Below are 22,855 nucleotides of genomic sequence, written 5' to 3'. Positions count from 1 at the left end.
TGGAACGAATTCTTTGTGGATAATTTCTTTAGGATCGTAAAAGCAAATCAACATTGTATGCTTTTCTCCAAACGAGATTTTTCGGGTTTTGGTTTTTCTGGCGCCTTACTCTCGGTACATTGGCGCTTGGTTTCTGGATCATATACGAATACGAATATTTTTATGATTATTTCCTATTTTTGTGTTGTCCAGGGATATGCAATTCAGTGTATTTTATTGTTTTTCTCCGAAAATTAAATCAAGATACGAACAAAATTCGATAGACAAAAAGTTGTATTTTTAGTTGCTTAATCCAAAAAACATATATATAAAAATTACAAAAAAGTCAGTAGCTTACATTTTTTTTGTCAAAAATATTCGTTAAGGTACCGCTCGGGACGCCACTGGACGTAATAAATCTAATCAAGTTAGGGTTAAATTAGCACTACAAATAACACTGCCAAATTACAACAGAATTGGGTAAAGGGTATTTAAGATATTTACGGAACAGCAATTTTGTTTACAAAAGTTTGACACTTTCAAAACGAAGCATCTGTTCATATGGACTTTTTGTCTTAAAATCACTCAAATAATCGTCTGTTGAATTTATTGCACATACTTAATTAACACCCTGTATGTTGCTATTATAGATAATACTCATATCTTACGGTATATAAAGAAAAAATGTGATATGAAAAACTACATCATTTCTTTTACTACTTTTGCAGCGAAATAACTATCTCAATGCGTATTTCAGACTAACTAATGTAAAAATATAAATTAATTATATTGTCTATATTAGGTAGATATTGATATTTATTTTACATTATAACTAGGTAGTTGAATACAACTGAACCAAAAAATCATGGCTTCATCCTACTAGTAACATATTTTTATAAGAACTCAAACTCAGTCCACTAAATTAAGAAGTCCGCCAACTTTGTGACAGTGAAGAATTAAGTCTTCTTTCTTTCAAGTTCGCGAATAACTTATAACTTATAAAAGCAGAAAAGTCTGAAAAATTCTACACTAATAATTTCAGAAAGACATGTTGAAAAACTTCCTTAAAATAAATTCACTATGATGTAATTTAACGTGGCTAGAAATTCATTTAAGGGTAAAGTGTTTCCATGTACCTACCACCAAATGTCTTTATCATAAAATTCGACCTTTCACGTTAAGACGAATCTAAATAACCACAATTTAACGTATCTCTAATGATTTGTTGAATGCTATAAAAAATATCTCTTGGGGAAGACCTTTACATGAACATTTCCGTTATGATAGAACTTCTATCAGAAAATTTATGAAACTTCCTTCAGGCAAGCGTTTGCAATTTACTTTTTCTTGGGTGATAAAATTCCTTGGCGCGCGAATATTGATTTTACGATAAAAACGTTGCATATTTAAACATCTAGATAGTGCACCAAAATAAAAGAATAAATATGTCGGTTTTTCTGCAATATAGGTGGATGTTAATCTGCACCTGTAAGATTTAATTATAAATTACTATTATATCAAATACCAAAACTGAGCACATATAATACAAACATATTGTTATTTTGCAATATTTTAACGGAGAGGTGTATCTATTTTTATGACAAAAAATTTCGTAATAGTTAGCAGCGGCTTTTGCGCCTATTGTCCAAGTTCTTTTGATGTTTTGCTTCTCTTGTTGTATTTAGAAGAGACAATGGTAGATGTTTTGTTATATATAATCACAACTGTACAGAGTACCTACACTGAATTTTTACTTACTACATTTTTAGTTGCATGTACCAGATGGATCTTTTTGATGATGGGAGTGTTGGGTTTTTTTAAAAATGAAAAAATATATCTATTTCTCTGAAAAGAAGGTTTACATTTTTTAAAGTAGATTGAATTCATTCATTTTTCTGCTTGTTATGATTTTTTAAATTTCTGAAATCATCCCTTAATTTCTAGTCTCTTTAACTCTGTTAATTTTAATAGTACAAGAAAAAGTCAATAGACCATTTTTATGTAGACTTTTATAAGAAACTTTTTTCTAGCTCTTACCCCTTTTAGGATATTACGGTCACTTATTGTTATTATGTTATTATGTATATATAAAAAATTCAGGCAAGTTGACCAAAATTGTGATATAAAAGCCCGTTTAATTGGACCAAATAGGCCTGATAAGGCCGCGGTACTATGGGTCTTGACTAGAACCAGCCACTAGTAGTAGAAGAAGAAGAATATTTCCGTTTTAACGTTACTAAATCATCACCATTTTCTTTGTACTTTTCTGTTTTCTTATTCGCAGTAAAATGATTTGCTAAAGTTGTCGTGATAAAAAATTTACGCATTTCAAAACAAACGGATAGAATCTGCTTGTGTACGCCATTAAATTGGTACATAATGGAATAATCTGAAATTTTCCTCGGTTTTTCTATTTCCGAGATTCCAATACATGCATCACCACAGAGTATACTGTATGAAAAGTAATAATTAAAGAAATATGTTTTAGCCAGTGAGCGCTATACAAATTTCTCTAAAACATTACAATACTTACATACTAATAAACAGAGAGCGGACAATTTGTGTCTTTAACCTTGAACATAGATATGTCATTCATAAACCTAGATACATTATCCATGACGCAGTGGCGTGTCGGGTATGCATCGGAAATGTACGTGATAATTCACGAAAATTCCACGGTACATACATTCTTAGGCGTTATAAAATATTTAGAAAATCAGAAATTGTATACTACATATTTATTAAATGAAGTTCGGTTAAAAATAGTGTCATTCTTATAATTGGAAATTAGGAATCAATGTAACGAATAGCCTCAGGCGACGCACATGATAGAATAGTCCAACTCACGCTCCATTCATAACAGGGCTGCAGTTTGAATTCTGACCAATAGGAATTCGATAAACGCAACCGATGTCGACGGATGGACTAGAGATGGGCGCGAGTGTCATTTCATTTCTTTAGAACTAAATTAACTTAATTATTTTCTCGTTATTTAACCTGTTCACATGATTTATGAATTTTAAATAAAGGGTACAATTCTTCGCGAGGATAATACGATATATTTGCTATACATAATAATTATATTTTGCATAGTTTATACACAATACATTTTTGAACGCGTACACATCTCTACCAAAATTTGACCTATTCTTCGGGTTAAAGACACTCATTGTCCGCTCTCTACTAATAAATAATTGTATCGAACATTACCTTTGATAATATGCGCATAAATAAACATTGATGTGTGATTCTAAAATTGAATTGACTTTTTTCAATTAAGGTAAATTGTAATTTTAAGAGAGAAATATTAAATATAATCTCACTAGATCATATATCAAGATAAAGGAGACAAATCATGTTCTTTTATTTATGAGAACCTACTATTAAACTAGGTATTTCCATTCTAAATATAACAGACATAATGCGTGTTTGTTTATTTAACTATCCAGTCGTTTGTTTTGGTAGCTCACTATTCAATTTACCTATGGCATATTGTAATATCAAATTGTCTCGATTTTTGGCAATGTTTCAAAATTTACTAAATGAATCACGAAGTACTGAAAGAGGATGTAAATAATAATAGAACAACTATCGTGATATCCTTCCGGAGGTAGATAATAAAACAAAATTTATTGTCAAACTAACGTCAGTTGTAATTTTGAAAACGAAAACAAATCATTTTTCGAAACGTTAACAGAGGGAAATGACTTGCGTGATATAGTGATGGGTATTTTTTGTTTGCCACTTTTTTTCGGCGTCAGATTGTTGGTTATGATCCCTATTAAAATATTAATAGTTTTCGAGATAATCGACTTTTCATTTTTTTTCTTATGTTTCGTCACTTCTAGTAGTTGACATAATTATGATTGTATGACCGCTAGAAATTATTTTTTTTTTCAGGAACTTTAGGGTGAAGATGGCTCTTTCAAAAAACGTATCAAAAATTGACCTGCGATATACAGGGGGCAAAAAAATCGTGCCAAACCTGATAATTTAAAATTTGAAAAATCTCGACTTTTTCAAATAGAACACCCTGTGTTTTATGATTTCATTACATGCCTTTCTGTAGACCCTACAATTTTTTAATAGCTTTCCCTATACCTAAGTTGCGTAGTTTTTGCAAAATGAACTTCCCCTTCTTAAGGTACATATGCCAGCTGATTATTTGGTTCAATGATGGTTTCAGCATGATGGTGCCCCCCCACATTCCATTTTGGCTGTAATGTGATTATTTTATTGTTATTATACTTTTCCTATTACCTATTTATCTTTCAGGTTAGAGAACACCTAAAACACGTATATCCAAACCAGTGGTTAGGTCGTGGTGGTCCAGTTCCTTGGCCAGCACGTTCGCTTGACTTAAATAGTCTGGACTTTTTCTTGTGGGGTTACCATGTTTTTTTGATTTTATTTACAAATAAATGGTAACATTCCATAAAGACTTATTTATTAAACTCAAATATCTAAATTTTTCAGTTATTAATTTTTATTTTAAATAGTGAAGCTAGACAACTAATAAATTTAATGAAAATGAATACCCTTACAATATTTTTCCCGACCAAGGAACGGGCGCAAATCCGGTATTTTACATAAAAATGGTTTCTTTTGCAAACACTACGCAACTTAGGTATAGGTAAAGCTATTAAAAAATTGTAGGGGTCTACAGAAAGGCATCTAATGAAATCATAAAAAACAGGGTGTTCTATTTGAAAAAGTCGAGATTTTTCATATTTTAAATTATCAGGTTTGGCATGATTTTTTTTGTCCCCTTTTTGCAGGTCTTTTGATACGTTTTTTGAAAGAGCCATCTTCACTCTCCAGTTCATGAAAAAAAAATTCTAGCTGTCATACAATCATAATTATGTCAACTACTAGAAGTGACAAAACATAAGAAAAAAAATGAAAAATCGATTATCTCGAAAACTATAAAAATTTTAATAGGGATCATAACACAAAGTCCCGTAAATTTTTCACGTAGAATTCGATAATGCCATAAAAAATATAGTTTCCATTTAAAAAAATTAAGTTGGCACCTGCCCAGGAAAAACTGAACACCCTGTATATGCAAATATATTTTCATTTTGTGCAGTTCGGGAAAGTAGACAACTCTGTAGAAAAAAATTAAGTTATATCTTTTATTAACCTAGATATTGGACTAGGTGTATAATGGTATATGCATAGGTACATATTAAAAACGATAGGCACCTTTTACCGATCGAAAGCAATTGCACCTAAAGCAATTATTGTCTGTAATAGGTACCTAATACATATTCATAGAGTAAACAATAGATATGTGTCACCCTCCATATCACAATGGTGTAATGTTATTTTACTGCGTCTCCAAGGAAACAGATAGTGGCTAATGCAGTTTTCTGTAAAAATTATATATTGAAGAAAATCGTTTTTAAAATGAATCATTAAATTTAAAGTTTTATTACCTCTTTCTTTTTTGCTTTTGCTACATTTTAATATATTCTAGGCAAACAACAATTAGGTCAGGTTGATATACTTAACGTATTAATAATTCTGAAAGTAAGTAACTGCCACCTTGTTTATGGTGTTTTTTAATTAATTTGATAATTACTACTTTCAAGTATATTTATTAAATAGTTTGTTTCTGGTATTCTCTATGAAAGATTACAAAACACCGTTGCTTCAATAATAATCATAAATCATTAATTTTTTTTTACATATTTGACATCTACTTTCTCGCTCAAAATTTTTTGGGAATCTAACATTAATACTAAAATAGAACTTTTCATTTATTGATTTTATCAGTTTTTTATCATCATGCTCATCTAAAGAAATTAAAATAATTAAATATAAAGCTTCATAACTAACTAACGACGTTAAATTAATTATTAATTGTGATGGAGTAGGTCAAAGCATTAAAAAATTTAAAAAAAATCAAAATAATAGTAAAAATCGAGTATTGGGGTTGCCTATATTTCAGACTACAAAGAACAAAAAATAGACACATTTATATTCCAACAAATTTTTTTAAAATATCGGAAAGAAATAATAATTTTTTAACGCTGCATTGGGCAAAAGACAGGCTAAGGTAACAAAGCAAAAATGAAATGAAATAACCAGATATTGGAAAAGAAATTAATACCTATGTATAATTTTTGTATTTTACAAAACAAATGATTGTTGACATACCAATTTTGTTGAAAATTTGAATACCCAGGTTACCGATCATGAACTTTCCAATGGAAATATTTTCAAAACTCTTTCCGCTTATACCGGAAGTTGCCACCAATTTTGTTATTTTAAATAGAACACCCTGTATATTTTTGCATTTTTGGATTCTACGTTAAATTTTAGGGTCATTTTGTATAAACTTTTCCATATATAAAATTAGGCGTTTTCAAGATAATCCGATTAAAAAAATTGCATGCAGCACTGTTGGCTTCAAAAGTATATGCATCAGAAACAGTTCACGCGGAACTCTTTATTTTTGGGATAATGAACGTAGAAGTCAGAAGAAGAAGATGTTTTCAAAATTAGCCAGATTTATAGAGGGCTCTGAAAAGTAATTGACAAACCCGAGGAAATTCAAATATGTGTGTCATTAAATGGAACACCCTGTATATTTTCGCATTTCTGAATTCACTAGAAAAATCTACATAAGAAGATACAAGGGTTGCTATAGTTACTCTTGATGGTTTATGGGTTTATAACCACTTTTCTATTTAAAATGCTAAAAATCATGAGAAAACACAGTTACCTATGAAAACAAAAGGCCCTGTCAAAGCACCAAAAAAGACTCACTGACGTTTCTGTGTTCTTAAAAATGGATGAAATGGTTCGAATAAGTGATATTTTAAACATATTCTTTATTCATGGCGAATGTAACAAGCTTCTATCACGGTAACTTCGTATCCTTCTAATAAACCAGTTGCGTGAATAACCCTATATATTAATTCATCTTTTGTTTCACATTTGCTAATTTAACAAGTTATAGTAGAATAGAATTATTTAGATATTTTTATTCACCTTTCCGATTTTTTTGAATATTTGGTCAGTTTGTTTGAAATAAATGTCGCAACGGTAAAAATTATATTTTAGGAATAATCACTTATTATATTCAAGGTAGTTCTGAGTAGAAGGACGCAATAATTTTGCACCTTTATTTTTTATTATAATCATAAATCGAGATATTTCAAACTTATTTTTTAAAACTATGAAATCCTTTAATTAACAAAATACAATTTTTAGAAAACAACCAAGTTTTCAGTTATATCGATTTGATTTCTAAGAAGGAATACCATATTACTTGACGATTCCACTAACGAATGTGAATTGAATATGTGGTTGCCACCGAAAATTATCATTCTTGTAACTTTTCTATTTGCGATTTTAGGATGAAAAGATTTCTATAAAACTTGTGTGGTATTTTTTACAGCGTTAAATGTTATTTTTCAAAAAACAATTGAAAATCGCGTGGGAAACTGTATATTTATACTTATGAAATCTTTAAATGCCTTAATTTGTACCTAATAAATAGAAATTGATGACACATTAAATTATTAAAAAATATTCTTTATACAGGGTGTGCAATTAAGACTAACACTTTTAGTGTTTGTCCCATATTGTATCTATTTTTTTTTTCAAAAGATTGGTTTTAAATGGAACAATCTGTACATGGAACAATTTTTAATTTAACTGTTATTTATACCTTTATTGTAGTTTAACTTAAATTTAATAATGATAATATGAAGTTGAAAATATTCATAGTGTTGCAATGAAGAATGTCTTGCAGAAAGATACATGGTGTTCTATTTAAAAAAACGTATTTTAATTAATTATTCAATTATTGATAATATGATATTAATAATCCCTCTAATTTCAGACCTATCTCTGTAATACCTCATGTATCTTTGTAAGATATATGAAACTATCTTAAAAATACAAATAACTAATTATTTTGAGACTCAGGGACTTTTCAATCCTCAACAATTCGGTTTTCGAAGTAATCTATCGACCACACTAGCCATAGATTGTCTAACATCCACAATAAACAATAGTTTTGAAGAAGGGAAATACGTTGCTAGTCAATTTTTAGATCTGACAAAAGCTTTCGATTGTGTATCACACGAAATTCTTATACATAAGCTACATAATTATGGTTTTTCATCGTACAGTTCGGATTTATTAAGACCATATTTGAGTAATAGATTACAGTATGTTGTATATAATAATGTGAAATCATCCATAAAAGATGTTGAACATGGAGTTCCACAAGGTTCCATATTGGGTCCGTTACTGTTTTTGATATATATTAATGATTTTCCTAATTGTTTACCTTATGATACTAAAAGTATACTCTTTGCTGATGATACCAATATAACTAGAACCAACTTAAACTTTGAACAGTTAATGACATCAACTTATGACCAACATGCATCGGTAGAAAACTGGTTTACTAGTAATCAACTCAGTTTGAATACTTCGAAGACCGAAACTATGATTTTTAGTCTCCGGAATATGGAAAACTGGGATAATCCAGCACGTGTAAAATTCTTGGGAGTTCATCTTGACCCTAAACTGAGATGGGATCAAAATGTTAATTATGTTTGCTCCAAGATATCAGAACATACTTATTTACTCCGGAGTCTCAAACGAAGAGTCTCAATATCAAGCTTGCTGATAGTTTATCATGGCTATATCCATTCCATCATAACATATGCTATTTTAGTATGGGGTCATGCTCCCTCTATGAAAAAAGTTTTTACTCTTCAGAGAAAAATTATTAGAATCATATCTGACCTTGGATTTAGAGATGACTGTAGAGAGCAGTTTTCTAAATTGAACATTCTAACTGTACCCTGTGCATATATACTTCATTGTCTTATTTATGTCAAAAAACACATAAATAACTTTGAAATTAGAAGTGAGACTCACTCTTATAATACCCGAAAGAGCGCATACGTATGTAATAAATTTCTAAGACTTACTAAAACGCGGGTCGGTACAAATTATTGGGCCATCAAATTTTTTAACATAATACCTCAACAAATTCAAAATTTTAATGAAAATAATTTTAAATCAAGAATAAAAAATACTTGATAAAAAATGCCTTTTATAGTTTTGAAGATTTTATTGACAGTAATGTAGCTCGAATATGAATGTTATCTTAGTATGTCGTTTATCCTATTTATTTTAATTATATGTTGTTTATGTATATTTGTATAACAGTTAGTTGATTGCTATCATTATGTGTATTGTTATTTACCACTTTCTTTTTTTTGGACGCGTGTAAACACTTTTATGTGTATGTAACACTAGCCTTTATAAATAAATAAATAAATAAACAATTAATTTTCCCTAAGTTTAAACCCTTTAAAGACCACACAACATGTAGGAATCTTTTTAGCTAAAGCCAAAAGTAAAAAGTTACCTCATTATAATTATTTATTACAAAAGTATGATTACGCCATACGTTAATTTGCACTCTCGCTCTAAACTTGGAGAGTGATGCTTTGTATGTGGATATTAGGAATGATTTATGACCTAAACCTTATTTCATTTCATCCGCGTATTTTCTTCTTGTTTTATATCTAAACAATGAAAGCAATTAAACGTTTACCTTTCTTTCCTAAGTTCTCCATTCCTTTTCCGGAAATTCGCTACTAGCATTTGTAACTCCTCGGCATGCTGCTCATACATCTGACCCAACTGCTGCGTGAAGTCCGACACTGAAACAAAAAAACGCATTTTAAAGTTTAACTAGCTCGTACAGGATATGCAGTTAGAAGTCTTGACACGTAACGAATTTTCAGATACGTGAACGTCAAAAACTTTATATAACATCATTTAACTTTGAGATGAAGTTTCCAGAAATGCATTTGTTTGCATTGCAGACTTTCTGGAATAATAAAAATATTAAATTACTCAAAAAATGACAGAGAAAATGATTGATTCTTATGAGAGGGAAAACTTTATTATAGAAAGACCGACACACTCCAGTCAGTTTGTTTATTAAATAAGAACATAGTGTGAGATAGCATTACACCAACTGGTGCTAAAATTGAGATTAAATACAGAAACAAAGGAACTGTATTTCTTGAGATTGAAAGAGTATTTGATCCTACCTTTTTTGAAACAATGAAGCCTCTGCATAGCGGCGTAAAGTTGCTAACACCATATGAGTTCGTAGTATTTGAAATGTAAATATTAGTCCTTTTCGACTGCAGGTTTTGTTAAAGCAATTTTGAAAAACAATTTTAAAACGATACAATAAATCAGTATCAACTGCTGATCCTTATTTGACATCACTTAATTTCATCTACATGGATTTATTTAAAAAACACACCTATTTACATTTTTTTGACAGCATGGCGTGGCTACCTTAATATTTGTAAAGAGAGGTAGAGATGTTTTAAAATCTTATGAGCTTTGACCTTCATATGTGCAGAAACATAATTCCGACCGTCACCTAAATTATTCTACATCCTAAAAACATTGCACCTATTAATCACAGTCTCTCTCGAGCTCTAGCGTAAACAAGCCTTTGATTCGATTACAAATATCATAATAAAATGCCCTATTCTTTATTATTTCAATTTAAACAATAAAAATATATATAACGAACGTTCGCCAGATGACTTTATTGATGCCCGAGCGCCTTAGCTCATTTCTAGTTGTGATGAGGCACGTGGTCTAATTCTGAGTCAATGTTTTCACAACGTGCTTATTAGAAGAATTATGGGGGTACGCCCCGCCTTTCGCTCATTTCGCGGCTCATGAGATATTAAAAGATCTCTAAGTAGTCAAATAGACAGAGTAGTTCAAATTTTCACGATGAATTCAATTATAGAGAGAAAAATATCATTAAGAAAAGACGAAAACTTAAATATTTCTATTGTCCTTCACACATTCCTTATTTGAAAAGTCAGAGAAAAATATTTGAATTCAGTTTTGGTGAAAATAAATGCAAGTTAATAGTTTTTGGCAATTAGACAAATATTATTGCTTCTTTTAGAAATCATATTTCAAAGTCTTATATTATTAAATTCTGTATTCAATAAAATAAACAACACATTTCATTGCCATCTTTTTAGAATTATACATGTTTTGTTATTAGCTGTTCAATTACATATAAAAATGGTACTAAGTAGATACAAATTTTAAAAGTTACTTTGTCTGTTACACCTCGTATATTAAATTATTGGCAACATTTTACAATATGAAACTTTCAACATAGATACTTAAGTTAAAAAATGAGTTTTGAATAATGGAGTAAATAAAGTCCCTTGCAACTTTTCTAAAGCCTTTTTAAAAGAGGAATTTTAAAAGTTTACAATTTGTTTTTAAACACTTCGTCAATAATCACTAACGACTTAATAATCGAACCAAGAGTTTGATGTAGAATATTTAATTATTTTAAAACTGTACTCCATCATTTTATCCTGCTTACACTATTTGTCACAAATTATCTTGGCAATACCTCATTACACATACGTGACCAGTAATTTTGTTTGGAACAGCAATTTTATTTCCTTCATGTTGGCAATTAAATTTCGGTAAACTTAAAACAATAAGATCAATATTACATTACAACACAACATATTATTTCACCGGCTGTGATTGGTGAAATTTTTCACGAGATTCTATTCAAACGGTTTGTCATTGGTCATTTTAAATTAATCCTTAATATTGGTGACGCCAAGATTTAGGGAATTTTCGTTACCAGTACCAGTCGTGCAATGTTGGGTTGTTTAAGCTCGGCGGTCACGTGGCTTGTAAACATTTATGAAGGGTCTGTATATCAAAACAGAGGTATTAAAGACATTTGTATTACAATTTTTAAGCTGATATTGCTACAACTACTCTGCTGTTTCTGCTGTCTAAGCGCTGTCAGGAGCTATTAATTTTTAAGGCTTCATACGCCCTCCACTGGTAAAGAGCAATGTGTAATATCACAGGTACTGTAATAGTATGATTTAGTGCCAACTAGGCGAACCTAAATTTTTAAACCGATAACATTCCTTGAAACAACTACTCTGCGACAGTGACTATTCATTGATGTAACATCTGCTTCAGCTCGTGTCCAATCTTCTCTAATCTGTCTTCAACTAAGACAACTGAGTCATTCATTGGTTGTCTCACCTATGACATATCGATGAGGATCAATAAGTCCGTAACCAATGTATATCGGGTGGTTCAACTGATAAAGGAATCTAGCTATTGCATTATATATTATTATATTGCTATTGCTATTATAGATATTGCAGTTATAATTCAATGCTGTCAGGGGCAGAGTAGTTGTTTCCTGTAATATCGTCGATTTAATTTCAGCTAGTGAACGATGGGTCTTGCTTTCACAGTACCTGTGATATTTAGATCACTCCTTGCGGGTGTAGGACGTATTGAAGCCATAGACATTGGGTACTAGTAACCATTGATATATAATATGTAGAAAACATTTATAGTAATTGATAAATAGATATTTTAACACTACAGAATTGTTCAAGTTAAAAAATATAAGAGTTTTCTTATTTTCTTTTGAAACATTATTGAGTTTTAGATCAATATTCATTACACAGACAAGAAGCTCCTAATAATGGAAGAATAGGAGAAATATAACAGCGAAAACCAAACAAATTTCGACTAATTTCACCTCGTAGCAGCTGTTCACTCATCTCAGATTTATGTGTATTAAATGTGTCGTAGGGATTATATACAACAGCTGGAGAGATATTCTTGTTTTTTGTCCCATACTTTGTTAAGCTTTTACAAAGCCTGCCAGTCATCCCCAGGGGTTGAGCCCAACTCAAATTTAATTAAAATTATAAATTGGAGAATACGACGTTAAATAAGTAATATTGCTTATTGTCTGAAGATATTTATTTGTGGTATAGTTTCCGGTTTTTTTATTTATTGGATATTTTGAAACGTGAAAAGAATTATAAAATTAATGAAATAAACTCTTGCCGATTCCATTAGAAGCCATTTGATACACAGGGTGTTCCTAAATAAGTGTCGCAACGGAAAACTGTAAATTCTTCTTGAAAAAAGAAACACTTTATTTCCTCTTCGATTTTTCTCTCCGGCTTTCGTTTTCGAGATACACGGTGTCAAAACATTATTTTTTTTACTTTTTTTTCTAATATCTTAGGAACTGTTTGAACTACAGGACTGAGCTTTTGTACACACATCTCCACGATTAATAGCTACTTTTTCGCATCCTTCTCGAATTCATTGGACGTGCCAGTGGTGGAGATTTTAAGGTATCGTAAGGGTTTTCCCCTTAACTTTTACGCCACCGGAAAAATTGCCATTTGAGCAAATTCTGAAGCGCCAATAAATTTTACACAAAAAGAGTTCTGTTGGTTCATTGCTCTAAAGTCAACCGTTTTAAAAAAAATTACTTTTTATGAACAATTTTAACGAAATTTAACAACAGATAGGATTTTAACTTAAAAAAACTTAAAAATAATTTTTTATCATTTTAGCGTTCAAAATTATGTCCATTGGCTTAAATACACGCATTACATCGTCGGATCATGTTTCTATGAACGTTGTTCATAATTTGATGGGTATTTCTAATTTGTTCCGCTGTGGTTTTAACCCTAGCGGTCAATTGTCGACCGTATTGACAGGTTTTTCATAGACAACGCTCTTCATGTTACCCGATAAGAAATAATCAAGTGGGGATAGAAAGTTTTGACACCGTGCATCTCAAAAACGAAAGCCCGGAGAGAAAAATGGAAGAGGAAACCAGTGTTTCTTTTTTCAAGAGGAATTTACAGTTTGCCGTTGCGACACTTATTTAGGAATACCCGTTTTGAAATAAAACGAAACAAAATATATAACTGCTTCACAGTCAGGTATCGAGTGTTAAATTTTATAGTGAAAGAACACTCAGAGTGGTTCATACTCACGATTCTGTACTGTGAATTTCTTTAGACATACATACAATCCGTACAATATTAGTTGAGATAGAACTCCAAAAAAAAAAAAAAATAAGACAGTAAAGTTCTGTTAGCGGAACTACTGTAACAATTTACCGCGGCAGAGGCGTGCCTTGAAATTTTCCGCTTTAATTTAAGAATATTAAAATATATTTGATGTAAAGACGAGTATATAAAATAAAGTAGATTTTTTTAAAAGATGTGTTTACTTCTTTTACTGTAAAGTAGAGTACAAAGAAATTATACTGAAAATGCACAGGACAATACACTTACGAAGAAACATGTCTACGTAACTGCAGAATTACAAAATGAAAATACCTATTCAATCAAAAGTTATTAACAATTGAAAATCGCAAAAATTGCATTTTTCGAGTTTTTAACGGCATTTATATCGAAAACTATGCGTTTAACAAAAAAATTGCAAGGGACATTTTCTTCATAAAATAAAAAAAACTAAGTTCTCAGTATTTTGCAAGTTTTTTGTTAATAAAAAACTTATTGACATCCGGGCAAACTTCTACCCTAAAAATTCGTGTTTTGCAGCTCAAAATACACAGAAAACACTTGGGTAACTCCATCTAAATAAAGGAGGCGATTGGGACCCCCCTGGCTACAGGACTATATTTGTAACTACTTAAAATAGTGTATATATTTGTTGTATATTCCATGAATGTAGCATATACACCTTGCACATTCACGTAGCCATATTCATTAAAAGAACTGTGACGATATTTAACAGACGTAGCGATCATTGGCTGTTTTTAACCTGCTTCCGAACATTTTTAGCTGTATTTTAGCTGTAACTTATAACGCTATCGCAGTTAAGCTTATTGGTTATGTTTGTTACGTGCATTAATGTTAAACGCATATGATCTATGTTATTTACGAATAGTATAATACCCTGTTTGGTTCTTCTAACGTGTGTAGAGAGCATAAATAGCATTTTGCTCTGCGTAACCCTATCATAAGAGCAAAAGTTTTTTGCTTTACTTTCAAAAGCTCTGTATGTTCATACTATTATTGATTTTCTGACTCGTTAACGCAATCGCTTTCTGTTTCGTTCAACTGATTCTATGTAAATAATGAAAGCACATATTTAACTTTACTAAAGTTAAGGAACCCAAATTAAACAAGGTAGCAGGGTCGTGTTTAATATGTAATTTGGTGTTTATTCAAACCATTAGCAAACATTTTTATATGCTGTATGAACGTTAAAATCATAATTACAGTCTAGACGGTACTTTTTATGTTATGTTGGTACGTATTTCTATGTATTTTACAGTTTTGTGGGTATAAATGTGTTTTATTATCAAGCAAACATTTTTCGTTTTCACAGTATATGACATGTGATGTAGCTACAAATATTGCCATTAAAGTTGTCCAATTACCCTTATTTCAGCATTTTAGTATTCCCATTATTCTTTATTATCTCCAATGACATTTTTATTGTGCTTCCTATACTTATATATTTAAAGGAAATAGGTACATTCAGTTCAACTGAAAAAATAATTGACGTGTATAATATTATTCACATATTTTTTATTTTTTAGGATACCATTCCGATAAAAATGATTGGGGATAGTTTACACAGGCTGTCTCCTAAAAAAACGCAGCAAGCCACAAGTCCGTTATTTAGTCTGATTTTACAAAACAAAAAATTAAATGAAATGGCTTTAAACGCACTATAAAGTGAGCCTTAGAACTTATTTACTATTTTTTTTTTGAAAAGCGATAGTCAGCTTTTTTTTTTAAATGGCAATATAATTTTCTTGTTATTTATTATTCTGCAGATTTATTTTCTGAATCCAAAGATGTATATGAACTTGACTTTTGTAAAGCATTTATTACAGAAAAGACGACAATATATTAGTCGATACCGCATTCGGTGCTCGGCTACTAATTTATGACAAACGTATTTTAACTAATCATCTGTGCCATGGAAAACAAAAAATAATAAAGCAAAGCAAATAAAATTCAAAAGAGAATTTTGTAGTTAACAGAAAAGAAACAATATAATGAATATCAATTAAAAGAAAAACAATTGAATTAAATACATTAACCATTATACAAAGTTCAATAAGAAATAACATTAATTAAACACAGAACACATTAAACGAAGAACAACAAACACATAACAACTAAAGAAACAAATTGAAACCGTCGTTCTCTATTGTTTTCCTCTATTGCCTGTACTTTTTGAGGAATGTATGGCTTGAATGTGTGCTTTTTCAATACTGCATGTACAGTTCTTTTTGATGCTCTAATATTATAAGAAATTTTCTTCAACGTTGAGAAGAAGATTGAACTCGATGTTTTCATTAAATGGGCATGTAACCTACTGTAAATGACTATAATGCGTAAAAAACTGGGACACGAACGCTCAAATGACATTTAATTGTTTTGTTGTATTATTTTTTGTTTTCCAGGCATACATGATTAGTCAAAGTATGTTTGTAGACAATTGAATTCAGAACAGAAATCTGCACAATAATAAAAAACCTATATTGCCATTTGAAAAAGAAAGTTGACTATAGCTTTTTCAAAAAAAAAATAATAATAAATATGTTCCAATAGGCTCACTCTATAGTGTATTTAGAGCCATTTCATATAATTTTTTGTTTTTTAAAATCAGACTATAAATGACGGAGTTATAGCTTGCGGCGTTTTTTAGGAGACAGCCTGTATAAGAATTTGTCTATAAATGCTTCGTATCCTACATACAAAGTTGAAACTAAAAAAATTAACTTAATTTGTATTTAGAAAAGAAAAGGTATGGGTCAAAGTTGTATAAAATTTCAAAATTATACCTAGAAGAAAAAAATCGAACAACTGAATTGAAATTTCGAAGATACAAGACTAACTTATATATATGTTTTACATTAATATTACAAAAATATAAGATTTAACAGAGTTCTCTCTAATAATATAAGCTCTCGCATACTCTTTTCACTATATCTTTCTTATTACTAGAGATGGATCCATGAAACCCTACATTATCGTAATCCTGAGAAAGTCTTTAATATGCAAAAATATACAGGGTGCTCTATCAGAAAATATTAAAGATTGATTTGTGCCTACGAAACGTAACATGCAACTGTTTTTCAAAGTATAGTCTTAAAATCACAAGAAAATCACCAACTTTGGCGCATACAATTTTTCTCTACATGCAAAAGCGAGGTATAGATAGATTTCCGAGATATAAAATTAATCTATCTTTTATTGCTTTCAACCCTGTATCTTGGAACAGAAGAGTTTATAAACATTCTTATTCTCTCCATTAATTTTCAGCGTAATGGTGAAAGTTATCCTATTCCTTAGCAGGCTCGTTGTAAAGAGAAACAGATGGGTAAAATGAATTTCATTTTTTAAATTAATTCTAAAAATTTTCATAAATGGTATTCAAATGAGATCAAACAGTTATACTTTATCTTTGATATAAACTGAGTATCTAGATTTCTGAGCACAAATATTTAATATCGAAATGTCTAAAAAGAATAGAAAACCCTCGCTCATAATATTTTCTAATAAATGGCGGCTGATATTGCAGATTTTACATATCAAAGTAGGTACTGTGTCAATGTAATGGTTAAGTATATTTTTCAATCAAATATTAAGATCTTATTTTAAATTATATAAAAAATTTCACTGAGCTGCCAATGAATAAGTTTACTTTGTCATTTGCAAATTCAGAGGTTTAAAAAAAAGGAAGATATTATTTTTTAATTTCCACCGAAAAATGAAATAAAAACATTTCAGGTAATAATGGAACTTTTTAACAAAAAAAACTTTCGCTAACTGGAGGACTTCTCAAAAAATATTAAACAAAGTTTAAATTATTATTTTAAAACGCGTAATAAGAATTTTTTTAATTTAAATAAAGATGTTTAAGGAATGGCGAAGGTGCCAGTTATAAAATTCATAAATTCCTGAATATGACAAAAGAAGCGATACAGTTTGAAGTGAGATATAATTTACAATCAATACAGTGCTTTTATGATGAAACGAGCAATTTCGTTTAAAATTTAGGTAATTATTTTGTTGAAAAACGCTCGGACACGTCGATTAGTATTTTTAGTTGCGTATTTTTTGACATAAGAAAATAAAGAGTGTCTCAAGAAGAACATAATATGTAATCATCATTGATTTTTTTAATGGAACACTCTGTATATTTTTTTGAATTGTACGGTAAATTCTGAACACTTTTTGTATAATATACCATATATCTAAAATCAGCGGTTTTCGTAATAATGACGTTTGAAATGTGATAAATGGAGAAAATAATGTTTAATCATAAAACATTATTTAAATAACAATTGCTTGTGTTCAATATTCTGTCCGTTTATTTCAATACATTTTTGTAGTCGAAGGACTGTTTCCCGTTGAATGTTTTTAATTACGTCTACTTATTTCCTCGGGTATTCTCTGTTTCAGATCATCAAGTCTATTCACATAAACTTTAGATTTCAAATAACCCCCTAAGAAGAAATCTAAAGGGATTAAATCCGGTGACCTTGGTGGTCACTTAATAGGACCTCTGCGTCCAATCCATTTATTAGGGAAAGTTAAGTCAGGAAATTGTTGAACTGCAATTGCAAATGAGTCCATCTTGTTGGAACCATATGTTATTATGAGGAATATCTGGATCTCGTGGATTAGGAAACGCAGCAGCTAAAGCGGGAATGAGTTCAAACTGAAGAAAGTCTAGGAAGCGTTTTCCATTTAAATATTAAATAACAAATAAGGTCCAAGAATTCGGTTTTCGACTTGGTCTTTGACTTTTTAATGATGCTGTATGTGACGAACTTGTGTCTAACGAGAATTTTCAGTTTCCCAGTATATGCAGCTTTGTCTGTTTATGTGTCCATTTAAAACAAAAGGAACCTCATCAGAAAAAATAATCCTTCGGGTAAAATCTAAGTTTTCATAATTCATCTCAATTATCTGCTCACAAAACTGCGTTCTTCGCTCAAATTCATCTTCTAATAATTCATATATTAATTCAACCTTATAAGGATGATATTTATTTTTTCGGAGTATTTGTGACACAGATTCCGATGACAAGTTACAATTCCTGGAGATTGTCCTAACGGCTACATACAGTTTTTAGTAAAACGACTAGTCTAGAATCCCGATCGAGTCCGATATTTCTGCTGATCTTCCTTTAGGTAAATCTGTAACGTAAATTTCAATTCAATTTTACTGACAGTAGATCTAGTAATTGGAGGTCGATCAGGATGAATTAGGTAAATGAAATAAATTACAAACTTCTTGTTGAGAACGCACTCTTCAATACGTTCTTTCTCAGATAAATGCATTTTTAAAATGAAACATAAAACTGAGAAAACGATACTGACAAACTAAACGCCAGTGATAGTTTGGTTTTTATTGTCACAAAATACTACATCAAAATGGTCTAGGGGTCAAGGAATGAAAAATGATTAATACGAAGAAAATTGTTTTGTTTAAGATAAAATTAAAAGTTGTTTTTGTTGGCTTTTAAAAAAAGTTCAAGGTTGTTCAATTTAAACATTTTATTTAATTACTAAAATTACTAAAATATCAAATTGCAAACGTTATTATACGAAAACCGCTGATTTTAGAGATAATGGCATAATATACAGGGAGTTTCATTAAAAAAATCAATGATGACTGCATATATTCTTGAGACACCCTCTATGCAATTTTCTTATGTCAAAAAATCCGCAACTAGAAATATTAATCGACGTATCCGAGCGTTTTCCACAAAATAATTACCTGAATTTTAAACGAATTGGTTCCTTTCATCATGACGGTACTGTATAATCTATATTTTCATTTTACCATATATTGTTACTTTAAGATTATATTTATTATTATATTTATATATAGATTATATTTTAAAATGTGTTACTTCTAATCTTGTATGAGTTTTTACTACCTATATTTGAAGTAAATAGATGTACGAATAAAAATAATAGTGTACATTGATCTGTTTTGTGATAACCCAGCTTGGTATTAGCGAGTATGTGTAGGGAACTCTGTTAGATATCTAGCGGATTACATGTTTAGATTCCTTGGTGACGCAATAATACAGCATAGTGTTTTAATTAATTAAACAAAATATATTATAGACATGGAAAATCAGTAAAACTCGAGAGGTAACTCAACTATCCCATCTGCAGTGGTTTACAATAATATATCGTGTAGTGACAACAAACAAATCGCTGATGGTTTTGCAGACTATTTTTCAACTTCGTTTATTGCATGTAGTAGTTTCAATAAAGACAATGGTTTATATAAGAATACACTTACTATTGCATATAACTCTATTTCTCTCAATGATGTATTATTTTCTATCAAACAATTATAGCCTAAAATGACTATGGGTCCGGACTTAATACCCGCTTTCTTGATTAGAGACTGTGCTAATTCTGACATCACATATATTCCCTGATCAATGGAAAATTTCAAGAATATGCCCCGTATATAAAAAAGGAAGTAAGAATGATGTCACTAACTATCGACCTATTGCAGTACTGTGTAACTTCAGTAAGGTTTTTAAAACTGCTATACATCGTGTCCTCTCTTTTCAATTAAAAAATATTATACTTCCTGAACAGCATGGGTTTATGGAAGGACGGTCGACAGTCACGAAATTAGCATTACTCAGTTTATCAGCAAAGCTATAGATCGGGGAAGCCAAGTAGACGTAGTGTATACAGATTTTTCGAAGGCGTTTGACCGTTTCGACCATAGATAAATTAAGTGCTTTTGGACTATCGTCAGACTTTCTTGAACTAATGAATGAATTCATATTTCACTGGCGGAACTCAGTTTGTTCAAATTTCTGGTGTTAAATCTACTGAATGTGCCAAGACTTCAGATGTTCCGCAAGGTTCTATTCTTGGTCCCTTGTTGTTTGCATTATTTATTAATGATATTACTTCTCAGCTGAATGTGTGTTAATAGAAATATTTTCTCTAATTGATATATTTGATGCCATCAATCTTCAACGTAATCTAGATATAATTAACTCTTGGTGCCTTGCTAGGCTGCCTTTGAATTCTACCAAATGTAATGTCATGACTTTTAGTCGACGATGTGATCAAATTCATATGAGTATAGTCTGAATGGGTTTGCCCTTCAACAACCTGACCTTGTTAAAGATTTGGGTGTATATTTTGGCCCAAAATTATCTTTTTTGAAGCATATTGAAATTGTGGTAATGAATTCCTACAAAAGTTTGGGATTTATTGTTCGAAACATGTGCAATTTTATGAAAATTAATACTTTTTGCTTGTTATTTAATACATTTGTCTGATCTAAACTTGTGTATGCCTCTGTAGTCTGCATACTTATCTATGCTAAACACATAATATCTATTGAGAAAATTCAACGCCTTTTCTTTAAATCAGCTACATTTTTTATTGATGGCCAGTATCCTCCTCAAGGATTTCCTCAGGAAGTATTTTTCAAGCGTTTCAATATGAGTAGCTTGTCTCAAAGGCGCAAGTTAAATTATGTTATTTTCTTATATAAGATCTTGAATAATAACATTAGATGTGAAGATATATTACAAATTATCAATTTTCATATTCTTAGACCTTATATCCGACATTTACACCTCTTCGCGATCAAGCATCATCATACTAATTTATATAAAAGCGTCTCCGGTTCACCAAATGATTATTAGTTATTCTAATATTGAATCTCGCATAGATATACTCTGTTCCAGTATTACTCAAATTAAAAAAGTGTTCCTTTGAATTTTATGTTTGTATAAGTATGTTTTTGCATTTGTTTGTATTGTATTATAGCGTTTTAATATTATCTGTCTGTTACCTATTTGTTTTAGATTTTGTTTTGTGGTGTTTATTTTGATTTAAGAATAGTTTTTATCTCTTTCACCTATTTTTATAATTTTTTTTTTAGTTTGCAACCTTACCCTGTAACTGGGTATTGCCCATTGGATATTGTAATTAAAATAAATAAATAAATAAAATGGCGCAAAATTCAAATCTTCCGTGTAATTTGGAACACCCGATATATTACAAAAAGCACCATCGACCACCAACTTACTTAATCTGAATCATCTATATGAAACCTAATACGATTTGATCATATTATTTTAACGGAACGTATTTTTTTCATTCAGAATACCAACGGTTGTGTTTGCCATTTTTTATGTCGAAGAAGCAATAACTGAAATAGCCTCATACATATAAAAACATACAAACCCAATAAATTTTTTGCGTATCAATATTTATAACAGGATTATCTACCTACTATTGTTTCCTTAACCTTAACATACCTCAGGTGTACTGTTTCAGTCAATAAAGCATCTAATATGATATAATACCATGTCGAAACACGCACAACAGAGAGAGTAGGGAGAGTAGCATTCAGGAGCGACGTACTATAATGAAATTTTCAGCCGCTTCAGTGGAATATGTCGAGGCAATTTATTTTATGCATCTAGAAAACTCTATATTCGTTGAAAAATTTATCCAATATCTTTTTAGATTAAAAGCAAACAACGATTAATATTTAGTAACGCCACGCTTGCATCCACGTGTATGTAATTTCCTTTCAAGTTTAAACTATTTAAGATACATTAAATAATCCCGATTATTGCCTTGCTTGTTTTAATAAATACTTAGCAGGCTTCAACTGTGGTATATAGAATGCCTCATAATGCACGCAAAAAACAATTTTGATAGAAAACATAGTTTTTTAATGATTTTAATAGATTCATATATACAGGATAGCCCATCGAAAACGTACCGCAAGGCATTACAGGGTAGTAAAGAACTTTTCGGCAAAATCCAAAAACAGGTCAAATTTGTTTCTGAGGGGGACAACTTTTGGCTCAAAAAGCATACCAAAATCTTCAACCCCCTAAGTGGGGGTGCTATCCCCTAAATTTTTTCAAATGGGAATGGGGGTCAAGTGGGGGGTCATTAGAAAGGGCTTTTAAT

The 22,855-nt window shown here is 30.5% G+C and overlaps 1 protein-coding gene across 1 annotated transcript in view; it reads right to left on the bottom strand.

Annotated features, from left to right (window-relative positions):
- LOC108908470 overlaps positions 1-22,855 on the bottom strand; it is a 462,859-nt gene that overhangs the window by 190,156 nt on the left and 249,848 nt on the right. The window contains exon 4 of the mRNA XM_018712513.2: positions 9,572-9,680. Coding sequence (XP_018568029.1) covers positions 9,572-9,680 — 109 coding nt within the window. The remainder of the gene's footprint in view (positions 1-9,571; positions 9,681-22,855) is intronic.

This window comes from Anoplophora glabripennis, unplaced genomic scaffold (genome assembly GCF_000390285.2).
Source record: "Anoplophora glabripennis isolate ALB-LARVAE unplaced genomic scaffold, Agla_2.0 scaffold240, whole genome shotgun sequence".
NCBI lineage: Eukaryota > Metazoa > Arthropoda > Insecta > Coleoptera > Cerambycidae > Anoplophora > Anoplophora glabripennis.
The sequence above is the reverse complement of the archived record's forward strand: the minus strand, read 5'-3'. Positions and strand labels throughout refer to the sequence as shown.